The sequence below is a fragment of the Bactrocera dorsalis genome, chromosome 1 (genome assembly GCF_023373825.1).
Source record: "Bactrocera dorsalis isolate Fly_Bdor chromosome 1, ASM2337382v1, whole genome shotgun sequence".
NCBI classification, from domain to species: domain Eukaryota; kingdom Metazoa; phylum Arthropoda; class Insecta; order Diptera; family Tephritidae; genus Bactrocera; species Bactrocera dorsalis.
The window spans coordinates 24,688,360-24,707,844 of NC_064303.1; the positions used below are offsets into that span (position 1 = coordinate 24,688,360).

The window sequence follows — 19,485 nt, forward strand, 5'->3', positions numbered from 1 at the left end:
TGTCTGCTTGCACTGCAACCGAAATGAATTAAAAAACTAAGTCAGTCACACACATCCAGTCAGTCAGCCAATCGGCTAGCCTGCTAGTCAGATAGTTTGGCGTTCGTTTGGGCGCGCTGGAATAGTGAACGTACATACATATAATCAGAATCTACCTGCTACACACATACACGCCTATGCATTTGTATGAATTTATTTACGTATGTCAATATTTGTTTGTTTGTATGCGTATATGCTTATAGGCGGAAATGCGAGCGAATAACCGAATGACTGACTGCTTTTACCCTCGGCGAGCATGAAATAAACGTGCTGCGCAACGCGCAGTAGCAGCGACAGTGTTTCGGAAACGCATCGCATACGCTTTCGTGTCGTGGGAAGAATCGTTGGACACGGGACAGTCTCAACGAGAGCAAAAGCTAGCTGTTAAAAGTGTGCTTCTGCACTAAAGAACTTCGGTTACGAACGAAATCGACTTGTTTGTTGACAGCAGCGCTTCGGAACGCAGTCGCAATTATACCATTTACACATTACATTAAGCTTAATAGAATAAACGAGTTGTATGTACGTTAATATGTGCATAAATAAGCTTATGTTTTCAGCATCTCATATGTATGTATGTATATGCTGTTGCTGTACTTCATAACATCAATGAAGTAAACAGAGCGCTGTATGTTGTATTAACAGTAAACGACAAAATACTGAGTACGGTTCGTTAACCTTTGAGGATTATGTCCACTTGTGAATTTCAAAATAGCGAGTTTTTGCTTATGCTTGCATATGTAGTATACTATATATCGAATAAATTCGGAGATATTAGCTTATTGGAAACATTTTTAATTTAGTGTAATCGACTTTCAAAACTTTAAATAAGTACGTGTTTCTCGAAAGGCTGTTTTTCGAATCGGTGAGAAAACTCTCTCGAAAGGTTGTACCGATCGACTTGAAAATTTCTGACCACCTTCTCAGATCTACTACATATTTGTCAAGCTTGGTAATAATTTACAATTTTTCTTTGAAAAATCAAAATTTTTACTAGTCACCTTTTTCGGAGGTGTCGGCTATTTAGAATCGTTTTAAAGTTTGGTTGATATTTGTGACTCTGTAGGTCGGAAAATTGAGGTTAGAGGAGCAAAAAAATCAGACCAATACTTTTTCAAAAAAATCGAACATTTATGCTGGCTTAAGGCACACTATTTTGTATTTGTACAAAATAGTTTCGGTCAGACAGTACGGCAAGAAAAACTTTGAGCGTTTTTTCTTCAAACTAAATTTTTCAAATCGGATGGTAGTCGTAGAGCATCTGTGTAGTATGTATATGCGATTTCGATCGAAATTTCTTTCTCTTCAAGACGCTAATCATTTGTCGGAACCGCTAATATCCCGTCACTATAAAATATGTGTATGGCAACTGACCTTTTAAAATCAACTATTTGTATGGAAAACTTTCTCATTTTGGAAATTATCTTCACAAAATTGAGCATACATGTGCATATGTATTATTTTTCTAGACAACGTTACAATCTCGGAATATATTGTTCGGATCGGACTACTATAACAATAACTTTTACAAAAACTGACGGATTAAAATCAGCATGAAGATCTTCATAAAATATTATTTTTTTCTTATTAAACAAGATTATTTCAACTTGAAGGTTATTTATGTCAAACAATATGGTTAGTAAGAACTAGCAAAACGTTTTCCCTTAGCCAATTACATTTTCCGTTTCATTTTTACATATCGTAGCTATTAAAATGCACTTCTGAAGGGCTATAAGCTATAATTTCGACACATTTAAAGTTAACGCTTTTAAAAAATCGCTTAAGCTTTTTAAATCAAAAATAAGCATTTCTTTGACGAAACCATACTACATTACTAACGTAAGTTATTCTACAGTCATCAAGAGAAATTTTAAAATCGGAAAAATTTGTTATATTAAACTAAATAAATCTTCAATATCAAACTAAAAAAAACTTCTACACGCTTTGACGTTCAAGGTATAGGCTAACCGTCCTTGGCAATAATTAACCCTCGTGTGTTCGTTTTGCTTCATTGCTCATTACAGGCCTTGATTACAATGTTCAATTAAACAAGAAAAAGAGTTAACTTCGGTTGCATCGATGCTATAATACCCTTCACAAATGTAACAGTTTCATTCAAGAAATTGAATTTGATCGTTGAGTTTTTATTACAGCTACAGATGAACATACATGTATGCTATAGTAGTCGGATATCGGCGGTTCCGTATAATGAGTAGCTTCTCAGTGGTTGAATGTGTAACTGGCGCTATGTGGGTTATAAGTTAAAATATCAGCTGTGTTCAAATATAAAATTATAGAAAAGATGGAGAAGTAAATATGAATAATTCTGTATATATTAGAACAGATATATTCGTGCATCTAATAAAAGCCACCGATTCACAGTTTTAAAAGTTTAAATTTTATAGTTGTGGCGGTTAGGGTAGAAAGTTTGTTTATAATGTTTGGTTAATTATTAATCCGGGTCTCTTTTAGTTAACTAATTAAATTTTTATTTATTTATAAACATCGTTATTCTCATTTAGTAAATTTCATTTGAAGTTTGGCGCACAATATGGGGATTTACCGTTGAGACATTTACGTATTTAATTTTAAAATTCCAGGTGTGAGAGCATACTGAGTGCGGTTAATATAGCGAATTTCACAAATTGTGTTTAAATTTAAAATTAATTTATAACTAAATATAATGTGACGAGATATTAAGGACGAATTATAAATATTGATTTCTACACATTGTATTTCAACATCAAGAAGTACATATCGAATTGTTGTAAATTGGAACACAGATCGAAGTGAAAACATGTATGCACATATGTATAAACATAAGTATATTGAAATACTCGTATGTATTTTTTCGGATTGATGTGTCAAATGTGATAAAATATCTACTTAGAGCAAAACAGATTTTGAACTGGCACTGATCCCCAGCTGAGGCACTGAAAGCTCCTGCTCTCAGTGTTTACGGTTACGGAAACTCTGTCCGTAGAGGACTCATTGATCCATGTTTTATGCAATGTGAATATAGAACGTTTTTCTCAGCAAGAAGGGGCACTTTTTCATGCCTCCAATGGCTTTGATTTTATGAAGTAGGTAAAATACTCTGGTCAAAAGTCTCATTCAACTGATACTTATGTTTAGAAAGTTTATTTCTTTAGTCATATTTTCTATCCCGATATATTCTAAAAATCCAAAAGTTTGAATATTTCAAATATTATTTTAAGTTCGAGCCTTCGAAAGTGTAATACCGCTCGGGTATTAGAAAGCAATAAAATCAATTATTTTACCTTTAAGCGAGTTTTTTATTAGTTGTAGTTGTAGAGCGGAGATAAATCATTCACTTCACTTTTTTCTGCTTAATTTATATAACTTTGCCCAATCGCCCAATGTTTTGATTGTATGAAAAATTTAATTTTGGCGGGTCAAAAATCATCATATAATCGAGCCGAAGCTAAATATATGTACTTGTAGGGGTATTAATTTTCAGTGTAGCCGAGGTTAAATTTATTTTTCCTGTTTTTCTGCAAATAGTCTTGTAGTAGTTTTCTTAAAAAATTCCAAAATTTATTTTTTTAGGCAATCACAATTAATAATTCCTATAAACAGTTCGTTTAAATTAATATCCTGATTTCGATATAAAAATAAAATTGTTGTTAGTGAAATATTACTATAAATAATTACGGTTTCAATTAATTTTCTGTTATGGATTTCACAAAGAATACCGACACTTTTATCTCTTCATATACATATGTGCATATGTATGTACATATGTACATACATGCGTAATAGTTTGAATAATCAAAAGAAAATTTTCGAAATAAAAAACGTATTAAATTAAGAATGAGTTAGCACAGACATTCAAGATATGTTTATAATAATGTTTATGCATTTCCACTTAGGCAATTTCGTTTAAACTTAATTGCCCAATAAATACTTATATGTAATTGCAGTATTTTTCTCGTTTAAAAGGGTGTGCAATTAAGCATTTTGCATTCTCCTTAGAATACCTGTCTACCATACATATGTATATACATTCATCTATATGCATACATATGGAAGTAATTATAGGCTTAATACATTTTAGCAATCCTTACGTATTTAATGAACCCAAAAGTAAATGAAAGAGTACACATCTCATAGCAAAATCTCTCTCACTAAATTTAAGGTTCTAAATGCTATTGTTGCAATGTGAGTCAAATATGCCCTATTTCGTGTGATAGCTTCCATTTTGATTAACTATTATTATTTATTATAATTAAAATTACAATAAATGCGAAAAAACTCTAGCAACTAAAGCTATCGGTTACTTTGATTGACTAATTTCATAATGTCACTCTCATAAAATGTTCGTCTCTATAGGCAAAAATCTGGGACAGTGAAGTTACAAGCCTTTTCTGAGGCGAACTTATCATAAGCATAATAATTCGCTATAGGTAGAAACAGGTAGTAATCACTTGTTTCCTACAAAGTGTATGCATCAGAACCTCCAAACCATGTTCTCAGAGATTCTGGCAGTGACCCGCCTCGACCCGACCTCTATGTGTATGACCTAGCGTTGCAACAATTATTACAATACCTCAACTATTAACCAAAGCTGACCGCTGGCGATTGCTTCCTGCAGAAGATCCAATTGTTGACAGTACATACCGAATTGAGAGTTTAGTCGTAGTATAGTAGATAATTCCCGCAATCGCAGGTTTCCAACCTATCTTAACCGTCAATCCTTGCTCATGTTCACCTGATTCAACCACGACCGTTTCGCTTGACGTTGTCGTAAGTAACCACTTTTCATTACCATCCGCTACAAAAGTTTTTTGAGATTACACAGCTACTCGCAGCTGGAAATTCGATCCATGAGGTTTTGTTTTTACATTAACTCGAGTGGCACTAATACATCGCATTTCTTGATCTCTATTTAAATGGTTTCAAACAGTTTCCTATGCAATTTGAAGCTCTTAAGTAATTGAAACAGTGCTTACCTGACGGTCAGATTCGAATTTTCCGATATTTTCGGCATTTAGGCTGTCATCAGTATTACCGAAAAGTATTCGACGCATCCAAAACTGCGCTGTTTATAGTATTAGAACCATAAACACTATTCATAAGCCGTCTTACTTGCGATTTCTCGTTTATAAAAGAAAAACTGTAAAATAGAGCGTATTTTCTCTTTGCTGGTGTTAATATTTGAGGCGTTCTCCAACAATGTTGAATCAAACAATTAAAAAACTTTCTTAAAGGCAGAGTATGTTAAGCTTGCCAGGAAGTTTTAACAAACAGGAGGAAACGTTGGAGACCCTAGAAAAACAATTAAATTAATTAAATTCCCTATTTTGGTAATATTGTGTTCAACATATTTCTGATAAACAATTTTAAAACTCTTACGAGGACAACCACTCGCTGGGAAGCGGCGCCTTTTCAATTAAGGAACCGTACATTCCAGGTGTATGCCCTTAAATCGTAATCATTAATATGTTTGCAGTGATCGTCATCAAAAGAGGGGTCTCTCATCATTAGTTTAATAGAAATATGTATAGCTTCTGACTCGAAGAATACATTTTAGACACACATTTTTGCCATGGCCACATATATGGACAACTGAACCAAAACAGTGCGACGGTGGGTGCCGGTTATGGAGAATTTCACTGTATATGTTTTGACATATCTATCTGGATGTATATGTCTGAGTTTATGAGATATCTAACTGAAAATTTGCACACATCATTTTCTCCCTGAGAAAAGCTGCTCATTTGTCGTCCGATTATAGATCTTATAGATAAAATCCTGTTCTTTTATGGCCTTCTTTTTTATTTGACGAGCTATTTTCACAAATTGGCAGGAATTATTGTACAATACAATCTTCGAAGAATTTGTATATACAAACTAACTGATCAAAATCAAGTTCATGTATGGAATCTTTTGTGTTTGTGAAGCTTCGATGTTACCGAAGTTAACATTTTTTCTTGTGTTTACATCAAATATAAGTATAAATATATTATATAAAATATTTATTGGCTTGCCCTTACTTAAACAACAAAGTATATTGTGTAAAGTTTGTAAAGTTGTAGTAAATATTCAATAAACAAAATAATATATATATGTATGTCCCAAATTATTTGCTAAAAGTCACGTTTCGAGAATTTTTTCTCCTAATTACTTTTGCTTGCCCTCACAATTTACACATCTTCAACTAATGACGATCACACATGCCAAATACATACTTGTACATGTATTATGTATTTACTTAGTACATAGTAGCAGTGATAAACTGGAAAATTATTTAGCTTTGCTCCAATTGACAAGTGCATCCTAATCTTAAATGTCAATTTTATAAAATTATCATAGCACCCTTTCGCTGATTGCGACAAATCACTGTCGTTGTATTTCAACTTAGCGGTAATTTAACGTTGTCATTATATGCTATTCGCTAAATTAATTAAGCAGAATTTAATGCGGTGCCTGTAAGTGTGATAAACAATTGAAAATTGTGCAACGTCGGTTAAATTACTTTCAATTTGTTTCAATTTGGGGATTTCGCTTGGTGATGGACTCACTAAATTCTATTAAATAACCAGAGGTTCTCTAGTGTGCTTCGCTACAGCACAAAGGAAATTAACTAATGTAAATATTTATAATTAGAAAATTACTTTCATTTATTGTCTTATTCCGAAGCGTGAATCATTAATCTCATTAAGTATCAATTCTAAGGAGCAGACAGAAATGATGGAGAATTAAGTAAATTGGTGTCTATTTAATAAAAAAAAAACGGTGAATTGGAACAATTTTTTTATAATTCTGTCATTATGTCAAGTTGTTATTATCGTTGGGCAGGAAAATGCGAAACAATTTCAAGAAGGAAAATCTTAAATATTTCCTTTAAAGATGCTAATTCAGAAGAGAGGCCAAAAGATTTTGATCTATTAAAACGAAGTAATTATAATTTTTTCAGCTTTTTGCAAATAATTGGATTTAGAAAAAATAATTTCAACTATTTTTTGAAAACTAATAAAACGGCCTCTTTTCACTTTTGAATGCAATTCAAAAGTTTCGATAGTTTAGCAGATAAGTCACTTCAAAATCAAAAAAACTCTCAGTTCAAGTCTTTTTTGGTTCGCCTCTCAATTACATTTTTGTTTTGACCAAATTTTACTATATCATATATACTACTAGTACGAGTACGTCACTAAGTCGGAAGTTGACCGATATTAAGTCGAAATATCTCTTGTCGCTAAAGGCAAGATCAGTGGTAAACAATTGAACTGCTGATATAGATACTGATGCATACTACATACATATGTATGTAATTTCAGACGAGCAAAAATGTTAACCCATTCTAGGTGTATTATGAGTAAGTCGGATTGCCGAACCTGATGGAACTCTTCAATTATAAACTACGTAACAAAATAGGCACTCATCCCACGATATGCAATATGACAGCGAATTTTTATTGAGAAGATAAAATATTAATTTCAATATTTTTTTGTCGAATAACATTCTTTTAAATATGTACTTATATTTATAATTAATTTCATTTTACTTTAAGAGGAAACCATAGATTCCTTTATCAGCTGAGTTTACAATAAGGATTGCAAATGTTTCTATAGCAGATACGTATTACGTATACGCCATAGTGACCCGATTTTAGCAATGTGTTCGAAAAATGTAGCGACCGGTATAATAATAATATAGGCCAAATTGCGTGACTATACCTTGTCAAACAATAAAATTCTTCATACAAAAACTTCAGATTGATCGGCGGGTTCATAAGACAGCTATATGCTATAGTGATCCAATATCGGTGTTTGCGTAATATTAGCAGCTTTTTGGTGAGAAAAGAACGTGCGAAAAATCTTATTGGCTCTAAAACTGAGGAACTAATTTGCGTATATACACACGATTGACTTAATCGACTCGGCTGGTCTCCGACGTTTTCTTTTAGGTGTTACAAACTTCGGGACAAATTTAATATACCCTCTTCGGGGTACACAAATAACTAAATTAGTTTTTTTTTATTTTGTAATACCAAGTACTTTTATTAAAAATATTTTTAAAATTTCTAATCCCGAATACCCGTTTGAAAAACTATAAATAAACTTTTGACCCTGTATTAAAAAATAAATAACATTATTATTTCAAGTTTTTAATGAAAAACTTAAATTTTTTTTATTATTTTGAGTATATATAGGGTGGGCCATATAAAATTTTAAATTTCGTAGATAGGGTGTAAAAGATTGAGTGTAGCGTTTGCTGTATGGAACGTAGCGCCGTCCTGCTGGAACCAAATGTTGTCCAAGTCTTCCTTTTCAATTTTCTTGAAGAAAAACACGGCGAAATGCGGTTCCTTCTTCATTTTCAAAGAAAAATGGGCCGATGATTCCACCAGACCAAAATCCGCACCATACAGTGATTCGTGCTGGGTGCATTGGCTTCTCGACGATTACGTGCGAGTTTTCTGTGCCCCAAATGCGACAATTCTGCTTGTTAACGTAACCATCGAGGTGGAAATGAGCCTCGTCCGAAAAGATGATTTTTCGGTAAAATTGAACATCCTCGGCCAAACGATCTTCTGCCCAATCTGCGAACTGTAGAATAATGAATAGCGACCCATTTCGTAAATTTTAGACTTTTTTCTGAATATCTGTCACTCTCCGAATGGTATTTGACGTTTCAAATGTGAAATATAGACAATTCAAATTTAAAACGTTAGATGACCCTTTATATCGAGTTCTGCCATTTTGTACTAAACAATAATATTCAATTTACTTTTTTTTGTAACTGGAAAACTATTTATATATTATATTTTATTAATTTTGGATTAATAATTGAAAATTTAATTTTTTATATAAAAAAAATCAAGATTTTTTTTTTTTTAATTTTTTAATTAATTAATTCGAAACCGTGATATTACAAAAGCTCGCAAAATTTACGTCAAAATATATTTTTTTTTTATATTTTTTTATAGAAATAAGTTTTTTTTAATCAATTTTGGGTTACAAAATGGAAACTTAATTTTTTGAATTAAAATTTCAGGAAAAATGAATTTGTGTTTTTTTTTCAAAACTTTTTAATTGAAAAATTCGCAACCCTGGTTGCAATAAAAAAGCACGCAAAAATTACGTCCTACCATTTGAAGATAAGTAATTGCATTATAAATATTACAAAAACATTACCTAAGGAATGATTAATTTTCCAAGTATTTCATACAGACGTTGACTGACAGATGAAACACACGGAAATAGGTAGATAACAGTAACGCTAGATTTATCATCAGATGTGGTTAAATATTATCTCGTATTCTCTGCTGAAGTAAAGTCGTTTATCAAAGAAAAGCAACGCAATATTACATTAGGGTGTTCGAGATAATTTTTGAGTAGTATACATTTTTGAAATCTTATAATATTTTAATCGTTTATGGGGTGTTGCGTCAACTTTCCAAATTCCATACTCTGCGTCATCGAACATGCGTGCCACAACCGATATGCTGAAGGATGCATTTCCCGGGCGCCTTCTTCTTTTTGTGAGGCTTTTTGAAGCCGCGGGTTTATGTCAACAAGCCTCAGACTCTTGCAGCTCTTAAAGACAATATCCGTCAAGAATGTGAGGACCTATCGCCGGAAGTTCTGGCCAAAGTGATGGAAAATGCCATAAAAAGTGCTCAAATGACAATCAACTATGGCGGCGGCCATTTACATGATATCATATTCTCGACTTGATGTATAATAAACAAAATCTAAAAGACCAAATAAAAATTAACCATAAGCAGAATCAAAGTTTTTCATTTTTTAATAAATAAAAATATTTTCCAAGAAACATCGGAAGGTTATTTTTATGCCACCTGTTATATATGATATTTTGATTTTTGTTAGAAATTTAAGTCTCTTTTAGCATTTTGTCATCACGATTTTTCAAAAATTTGACTTTCGCCGGTCATCTTTGCAATATGTATATAAACAGTGTTATAACAAACATTAATATATATATTTTGTAGTCAAATATATTTAATTTTTTGGCACACAGCTACGATTAATAATATATGTATGTATGTACGTGTATATGCATACATTTGGGGGGACTACGTGTTGGATAAAATAAATATAAAAACAAAATTGAATAGCAACACAAACTTTTGTTATTAATTTATTTTTATACCATTGATAAAAAGCTAAAAACAAAAACATAAAATATATACTCACGTCACGGGATAAACGCTTGAATAAGAATAGATATATAAAAAACATTTTATTGTATTTTTTTCGGTGCTTAATGTCATGCTAGTAATGTGATCGAAAAATTTTCGTTTTGATTTAGTAGGATACGAGTATAGGATAGAATATCTTTGTTCGTCGAGAGATGACTTTACTTCTCAATTACCTACTCAGTTCGAAGTAGCACCTTATTCTGCGTTAGACTTCGATGCTGATGTTGTTGTTAGTATTAATACTGCCTCCAAGATAGACGAAATAATCTACGACTTCGAAGTTATGACTGTCAACAGTGATGTGGGAGCCAAGTCGCGAATGAGATGATTGTTTGTTTGATGACAGGAGATATTTCGTTCAACCTGGAGAAAACAGGAATAAAAGCACTGTTGTTATGATCAATGATATCGATATCACTCTTGTAAAAGATTGTTGATTGAAGAAGTCGCCTTGTCTGAAACCTCGTTTAATATCGAACGGCTCGGAGAGGTCGTTCCCGATTCTGACGGAATTTTTTTACTTTTATTGCTCAACGTCGTCACAACCTTTTTTCGTGCTTTAACTATTTTCGGTCGTAGTTTCATTAGTGTGCTAAGCTTAAAAATGAAAATTTTAATTTAATTATTAATTATTAAATTATCTGTAAAATAGAATTTTTAAATAAATAATCAAAACAGTTTATTTCAGTTATTGCTCACAAAAAGGTAAATAATTATTAAAATGAACATTGATTTTATATTGCGAGGACAAAAATGTTAGGATCAAACCCAATCAATTTGAACTCCCTTACATCAGGTAACCCAAAGTTTTACTGACAATTAAAAATGATAAAAGCCATTCATTCAAATGAGGTTTGCTGCAGATTCATAAGTTATTTTCGTTTTAAAAAGAAAGCATTTAATTAGATTAGGAACATTATCAGAAAATCTCTGTGTCCTTGCTTTTGGTAATTATCAAGAACATATTTTAAATAATTTTAACATTGTGCTGGCGCAGACTACGATAGCTATTGTTGCTCAGAAGATTTCAAATATTGTGAATACTGATGATGTGCGTAGTGGATAAAACACAAAAAACTGAAGATGAGAAAAACGTATCAAAAATTCAATTCTACTCAAAAAGTATATTTCTGGAAATAGTGTAGATTGGCGCTTTACGTTCGAAACATTTCCCACGCTCCCTTAATTTAATTTTTACTTCTTCCAAGTGTAGCTTGCTTTGTCTACTTTCGGCATTTTAATCTATGAGCTCTACATTGTTTTCACATAGACAATACATGGAAAGATTTTTACAAAAATATTTGATTTAAATAGTAAATAAATTATAAATACAATATTTTTGAACTCATTTTCCATATTTTATTAATATTTTACCTAAATAAACCCAATAATGTTCAAATACAACTCCTTGGTAGTCGTTGAAATTTTTTGATACCCTAGTCAACCCCACTGACACAAAGTTGAAAATTGTAATACCACAAAAAATTGTGAAATTTGACAGCACTTCAACCGACATTTTTTGATGAATTGAATTGATATCGATAATAACGAATATCAAAGCTTCAACCAAATTTCAGTTGGTTTGGAAACCGAAATGGGGGCTATGATTATTAAAAAATTATTATAATTTGTAATGCAATAAAAAAGTTAATTGTTTAAATATTTGCTTGCTTTAATTTGAAAAATCAGACCCAACTGTTTCATTGTTAAGAGTGTGTGTCCTTTTATTTTCAACTGATAAGGTTGCCAAGCCGTCAGTGTTTCTTAACACATTGTAGATTGTAGTTAGGTTTTGATAAGTTTTTTTTAGAGAAACTGTGCTATTGTTACAAATGAAAACAAATACATAAGTAATTTTGTAAATTATTTTTATTTAAATAAAAAAAAAATAAATAAATAATATATGTCAAAAAAATTCCTTAACTTGCCTACCAGCAACAGGGCAAGGTCATATGAAAACTTCACAGATAGTTGCTAAAAATATCCATACAGGTAATGAGTCACAACATGATTATGTTTTAGCTTCTATACTCGTACTAATTCGATGTTGGGTCTTGAGTGTTTTCAGAAAGCTTGCTTAAAGGCTAGAAGCTTGGTATTAGAACGTGCGTTCCAAAGTAAACAGGTGACATTTCATTGATTAGAAGTGAAGTTATTGCGTTTTAAGTGTCAGTATGCTATATTATCGATGATCTTCGAACAAAGAGCCAACATTAAATTTTATTTTAAAATTGGTAAAACTTTTACCAAAACGTTTCAATCGACGAAACGAGTTTATGGCGATGATTGTCTATCCCATAGTAGAGTGCACGAGTGGTTTCAACGTTTTCAAAGTGGTCGTGAGGACATAAATGACGATCAACATTTTAGCCAATTAAAATCCGTGATCACCGCAAATTCCATCGAAACTGTTCGTCAAAAATCAGCCGAAATCATCATTGAAATTCATGGAAATGGAATTGAACATCTCCAAAACATCGATTTATCGCATTTTGACCGAACATTTCGGCTTACGAAAGGTGTGTGCACGGTTTGTTCCGCACAAATTGACTGACGACCAAAAATTGCTCAGAATCCAACATTCGAAGGACATTATTGTGATCGATTATTTGACCAAAAATCACATTTTAACCATTAATCACTCCCCGTATTCACCTGATATGGCACCGTGCGACTTCTTTCTTTTTGGGGAAATGCATTTCCTGAAAAGAAAGCGTTATGCAGACGCAGAGGCCATTCAAAAGGCTTGCACCGGCATACTGGCGGCCATACCGGCCAACGAGCTAAAACACTCGTTCAACATGCTTTTGGACCGTGAAAAAAGCTGTATTGAAGCAGAAGGAGACTATTTTGAATAAAATAAATTGTTTTTGCCGACAAAACCATTTCTGCTTTTTTTTTAAGTCCTGTTTACTTTGGAACACGCCTTGTACGGAGTAGGTTTTAATATTATCAAATTATATTTTTCCACCAAAAACCCAACTTTGAAACATTTTTAAATATTTTTACGTTTCACTTAACATATTTTACAATTTAGATACTATAGAAGAGTTTTTACGGTATGATTAAAAATTGTAAGGAGACATAACAATGTACATATCTATATCTCTTGTTTTCGGATAAAAGGTCTACTTATAAACATATATACATACATACATGTAAAATATTAGAGTTAAATACAATATACAAAAAAAATATTACTGACAAACACAAAAGACATAATAAATACAAAACTAAAGGCACGCGAACTAATACACACATACAGACATGCCATACATGCGATGTAAATATATGTATGTATGTATATGTGCATATAAATAATTCAGAATAAAGACATTTCAAACAAATTGTTCATAAATTTAGAAGCGAATCGTCAACACGCATCCACAATGAAGCATTTTTATTGTTCAGCTTTTTAATGATGTCGTCAAAGATGCTCGTTTTTAGGGCTGAAAGGGCGATGAGCACGCGACCAAATCGTTTATTTGCACATTTATCAGCAATTAGCCGTTATTTCGTAATTATAACAGTTACTGATAATCTGTAAAATGTTCATTTGTTAATAATTTTCACAAATATTTATGCACTTGTGCGTAAGTATGTCCATGAATATCTAAATATTGACTTTGGGTGCACAGTGGCAGCACTTTATTAAAAGTGGGTTTTAAATGTATTCAATTACTTCAAATAAAGATGGAGATTTTTTCTTATTGTACATATATCAAACAAATTAACGTATGAGAGATTAATAAATAAGGTAAGCGAACATTAAAGGTACGAGTGCCTGTAAGAGGCACCCCTAGTAAGCGAGTTTTCGGAATTTAAAAAAAAATCTGCATAATGTTCGAACTGTCAAATAAACTAAGAATTGACAAAATTGTGACGTTGGAAAAAATTGAACTTTATACACAATTTTAGTCGTTTTTTCAATTAAATGTTTGATTAAGTAAAATACTGGAAAAACCTGGATATTGATATCGTCCTCAACACCCGGGCTGTTAGTTCTGCTTTCTCCAGACTGGACTAGAAAGCAAAGCAATTGGGTCTGGCAGTGAATGAGGGCAAAACGAAATATCTCCTGTCATCAAACAAACAGTCGTCGCACTCGCGACTTGGCTCTCACGTAACTGTTGATAGTTATAACTTTGAAGTCGTAGATAATTTGGTCTATCTTGGAACTAATATAAACACCACCAACAATGTCAGTCTACTTCGAACTGAGTAGGCAATTGAGCAGTAAAATCCTCTCTCGACGAACAAAAGCCAAACTCTATAAGTCGCTCATAATTCCCGTCCTGCTATATGGTGCAGAGGCTTGGACGATGACAACAACCGATGAGTCGACGTTGCGAGTTTTCGAGAGAAAAGTTCTGCGAAAGATTTATGGTCCTTTGCGCGTTGGCCACGGTGAATATCGCATTCGATGGAACGATGAGCTGTACGAGATATACGACGACATTGACATAGTTCAGCGAATTAAAAGACAGCGGTTACGCTGGCTAGGTCATGTTGGCCGGATGGATGAAAACACTCCAGCTCTGAAAGTATTCGACGCAGTACCCGCCGCGGGACACAGAGGAAGAGGAAGACCTCCACTCCGTTGGAAGGACCAAGTGGAGAAGGACCTGGCTTCGCTTGGAAGCGTAGCGAAGAGAAGAAACGTCTGGCGCGCTGTTGTTGACTCGGCTATAATCGCGTAAGCGGTGTCTACGCCAGTAAAGAAGAAGAAGAACCTTCAAATATACATTTTTAAAGGCGCAAATTTTGGTATTTGAATAAGAACGTACAGGCCAAATGAGCACGAAGGTAATAAACCCAGGGAAATTGAAAAAGGACTATTAAAAACAGTTTGGTCGAACGAAAAACTAAATTTAACGAGACAGCTGACATAACGTTTCTGCATATTTGGGTAAAGGCCTTATGCAAAAACTAAAATCATGCCCTCCGGTTGAGTATTGTGCTCTTTTAGAATCATATATCACCACGAGATTTTTCCGTGTAAAACAAGGAAATGAATTCTCAAAACTTAAAGAAATTGAAGCAGGAGTTCCTCAGGGAAGTATCTTAGGTCCACTTTTATATATTCTGTATACAAGAGACTTACCGTTAGCTCCAAACAGTATGACTGCCACTTTTGCTGATGACACTGCAATACTATGCGTCGAAAAAACAGCAGAAAAAGCTGCACTAAACCTGCGACATGCGATCAACTCTGTAGTAAGTTGGACTAAAAAATGGAGAATAAAACTAAACGGTGGCAAATCGGTTCATGTAAATTTTACAAACAAAAGAATCACTTATCAACCTATTAGTATTCTAGATGTCTGCATACCATACGCAAATACAGCTAAATATCTTGGCATCACGCTTGATGCTAGATTACGTTGGAAAGAGCATATTAAAATAAAAAGGATTGAACTTAACCTGAAATTATCGAAAATGAAATGGCTAATTGGGCGAAGGTCAAACCTGTCCATATACAACAAATTACTTCTTTATAAACAAATAATCAAGCCGGTATGGTCATATGGTGCGCAACTGTGGGGGTGTGCCAATGATGGCAGTATTAATATTATACAACGTTTTCAAAACAAGGTGCTAAGAGGCATTGTAAATGCTCCCTGGTACTGCAGAAATGCGGATATTCATCGAGACCTAAGGATGAATACAGTCGCCGAAGAAATAAGGAGTCAGGCAGATGCCCACTACAAAAGGCTTAATGCACATGTGAACGAGGAGGCGAGAAATCTTCTTTTAGACACATGCCGCTCTAGTCGATTATGTCGCAAAAAACCACATAGCTTAGTTGGAAGCTAAAATATAAAGGAATTAATTAATTATTTACCATCTATGTATGAATATTACTATTAATTTATATGTAATTCGTTTTTAAGTTATTCAAATCAAACTGCTCGTTAGTTTTGAAACTAGTTGTAGTGATATCAAACATTGTTAAAGTTTTAAAAATGTTTGTAATAAAAAAAAAAAAAAAAAAAAAAAAAATATTTGGGTAAACAAGAGCTTTGGATATCAGAAGTTAATGAAGTAAAGAAGTTAATAAAATTGTATGAATTCGAGCTTCTACTACTACGCTATATATCTGAGGCTTATTACACGAGCAAATAGTCATAGTGAAATTTATTTGGCTCATGATTCAGATTATTTTGATACTCGTATACATATGTATTTACTTATATAACCTACATCTACATATATCTAAGCTTTAGCTTTTATATTTAGTAAACAAAACCATTATTCACTATGTAAAGTGTTGTGGGAGTTAAAATTCGCCAGCTTCCATATTTATATATGTATGTATAATGAGTAATTGTCTGATTCTGTGTTAATGCACTGGCTTAACCCACCTATCGTTGGGCTAACAAACCGCAAACCCGAAATTTACACATTTTTCTAAGGCAATATAAAAATAATAATAAATTTCACAAACTAAAAACACACTAATGACAAGTTAGACATTATAAAGCTTGAGTCAAAGAGAAGTCTGATTCATCCCATTTATTTGTATATACATATGTAACGGGTGATTTTTTTGAGGTTAGGATTTTCATGCATTAGTATTTGACAGATCACGTGGGATTTCAGACATGGTGTCAAAGAGAAAGATGCTCAGTATGCTTTGACATTTCATCATGAATAGACTTACTAACGAGCAACGCTTGCAAATCATTGAATTTTATTACCAAAATCAGTGTTCGGTTCGAAATGTGTTTCGCGCTTTACGTCCGATTTATGGTCTACATAATCGAGGCTCATTTCTGGTTGAATGGCTACGTAAATAAGCAAAATTGCCGCATTTGGGGTGAAGAGCAACCAGAAGCCGTTCAAGAACTGCCCATGCATCCCGAAAAATGCACTGTTTGGTGTGGTTTGTACGCTGGTGGAATCATTGGACCGTATTTTTTCAAAGATGCTGTTGGACGCAACGTTACGGTGAATGGCGATCGCTATCGTTCGATGCTAACAAACTTTTTGTTGCCAAAAATGGAAGAACTGAACTTGGTTGACATGTGGTTTCAACAAGATGGCGCTACATGCCACACAGCTCGCGATTCTATGGCCATTTTGAGGGAAAACTTCGGACAACAATTCATCTCAAGAAATGGACCCGTAAGTTGGCCACCAAGATCATGCGATTTAACGCCTTTAGACTATTTTTTGTGGGGCTACGTCAAGTCTAAAGTCTACAGAAATAAGCCAGCAACTATTCCAGCTTTGGAAGACAACATTTCCGAAGAAATTCGGGCTATTCCGGCCGAAATGCTCGAAAAAGTTGCCCAAAATTGGACTTTCCGAATGGACCACCTAAGACGCAGCCGCGGTCAACATTTAAATGAAATTATCTTCAAAAAGTAAATGTCATGAACCAATCTAACGTTTCAAATAAAGAACCGATGAGATTTTGCAAATTTTATGCGTTTTTTTTTTAAAAAAAGTTATCAAGCTATTAAAAAATCACCCTTTATATCAACTGTCAAATCTCATTGAAATCGCTAAATTAATTGTAAAATTGAAAAATGTGTGTGAAATATACATATCTATATACACTATTTGGAATCATAAGTCGAGAATACCATGCCAGTTGAAGTGTTTATAAGAGATCACCACTAGCATTGAATCTAACCTTAATATTTAGACCTAGCCTTTAAATGAAACTTAATAATTACTGAGTTCCGCATTTTCTAATTAAAAAATTTGCATTTAATATCACATTTTCAATTATCATTGACATTTTTCCGAAATCAGCATAAAAAAGTTGAAAAAAGATTTTCTAAAACTGGAATATAAAAAGGGAAGAAACACAAAAGTAATTTAATAACACAAAGAGGGTTAAACGATGTGTAAATTTAATCAAAAACAAGATTTCTCTTTACAAAGGTAACGAAAATGGTACAACGCAAAATAATTTAAAATTCTAAAACCATTTTTTTATTTTAAATTGTAAACTTAGGTTTACCATTTCTTTTTATTTTTCAATCCGGGCCGAACTGTCATTTTTAATTGATTTTTCGGATTCCAATAAAATATATACATAAGTAAATGATCAGAAAAACGATTCGAAACGATTTAGCCACGTCCATCTGGCTGTTGTTGTTGTTGTATCGGCAGAGTTCTGCTGAGTTGACAGTCCTTAACCGAATACAAAAATTAGGGTTCGTTCCGGTAACGTATACCCGACTGACGCGGGAACGGTCCATCTGTCCAACTAGACAACCAGACCCCCAGTTTTCAAGACAGCGATCTAAAATTGTGTCCCGTTTGTTTCTATACAAAAAGCTGTTCATTTGTAGGAACCATCGATATCACAACACTGTAGGATTAGCTACCATACACACTGAACGATCGAGATCAAGTTCTTATACACATACATATAAATCAAAAGAACGCTGTTTTCTGTGACAAAATGTATTCTTGTCCAAGGTAACGCAACAATCTTCGAACAAAGTTTTCAGATTTAATCACTTTAGCATATAACTGTCATACAAATTGTCCAATCAAAATAAAGTTCTTGTGTGTTGAGATGATTTCACGAAATTTGGCATATCCATTTCAACGCTATAATCTCTGAAAAAATTGTTCACAACGAAGGTTGATTCTTCTATGGAATCTTTTTTATTTTTTCTAGCTGCGGTGCAACCGAAGTTAACGTTTTTCTTGTTTTTAATTTAATTAACGGTATTACAAAATAATAATAATAGTTTTAATATTAACTCAAACATCTTTTTAATACATTATTAGCAATCCTGATTTTTATCAGAACACTTTTTTTTACAAAATTAAGCTTAATTTGCTTAGTTACTGTTCCAGAGACGAAGAAACACAAAAAATATTCATATTACAGCTGACTCAATTATTTTGCTCGCACTGAAAGATAATATGGGATGCCCGTTCCCACGAAAATCAGGTTGAGGTAGCCGGAACGGAAGCATTTCTCAAAATTATTTATGGAATGTTATAAAACTCAAAATTAATTTTAATTATACACTTTAAACATATGAATTTTAATGCCAGTCTGAGCGCACTCGATTTAACAATATTTTCCACACCAGTTGATCGCTGTACTTTTATTAGCTCGATTTGCGGTGCATCGACGCAGCAACTGCTTCCCATGAATAAAATAAATGTATGTATTCCTGTCTGCCAAAAAAAACCAACAACATGACCAAAAAGCACACTCAAACAGAAATGTATTGCCTCTTAAAAAGACTAACAACTGCAGCAAAATATAATGAGCGAAA

General features: G+C 33.1%; 1 protein-coding gene across 1 annotated transcript in view; it reads right to left on the minus strand.

Annotated features, from left to right (window-relative positions):
• Positions 1-18,313: 18,313 nt before the first annotated feature.
• LOC125776304 (asparagine--tRNA ligase, cytoplasmic-like) overlaps positions 18,314-19,485 on the minus strand; it is a 3,708-nt gene continuing 2,536 nt past the window's right edge. Inside the window, exon 6 of the mRNA XM_049447893.1 lies at positions 18,314-18,359. Within this exon, the coding sequence (XP_049303850.1) occupies positions 18,314-18,359 (46 nt within the window). The remainder of the gene's footprint in view (positions 18,360-19,485) is intronic.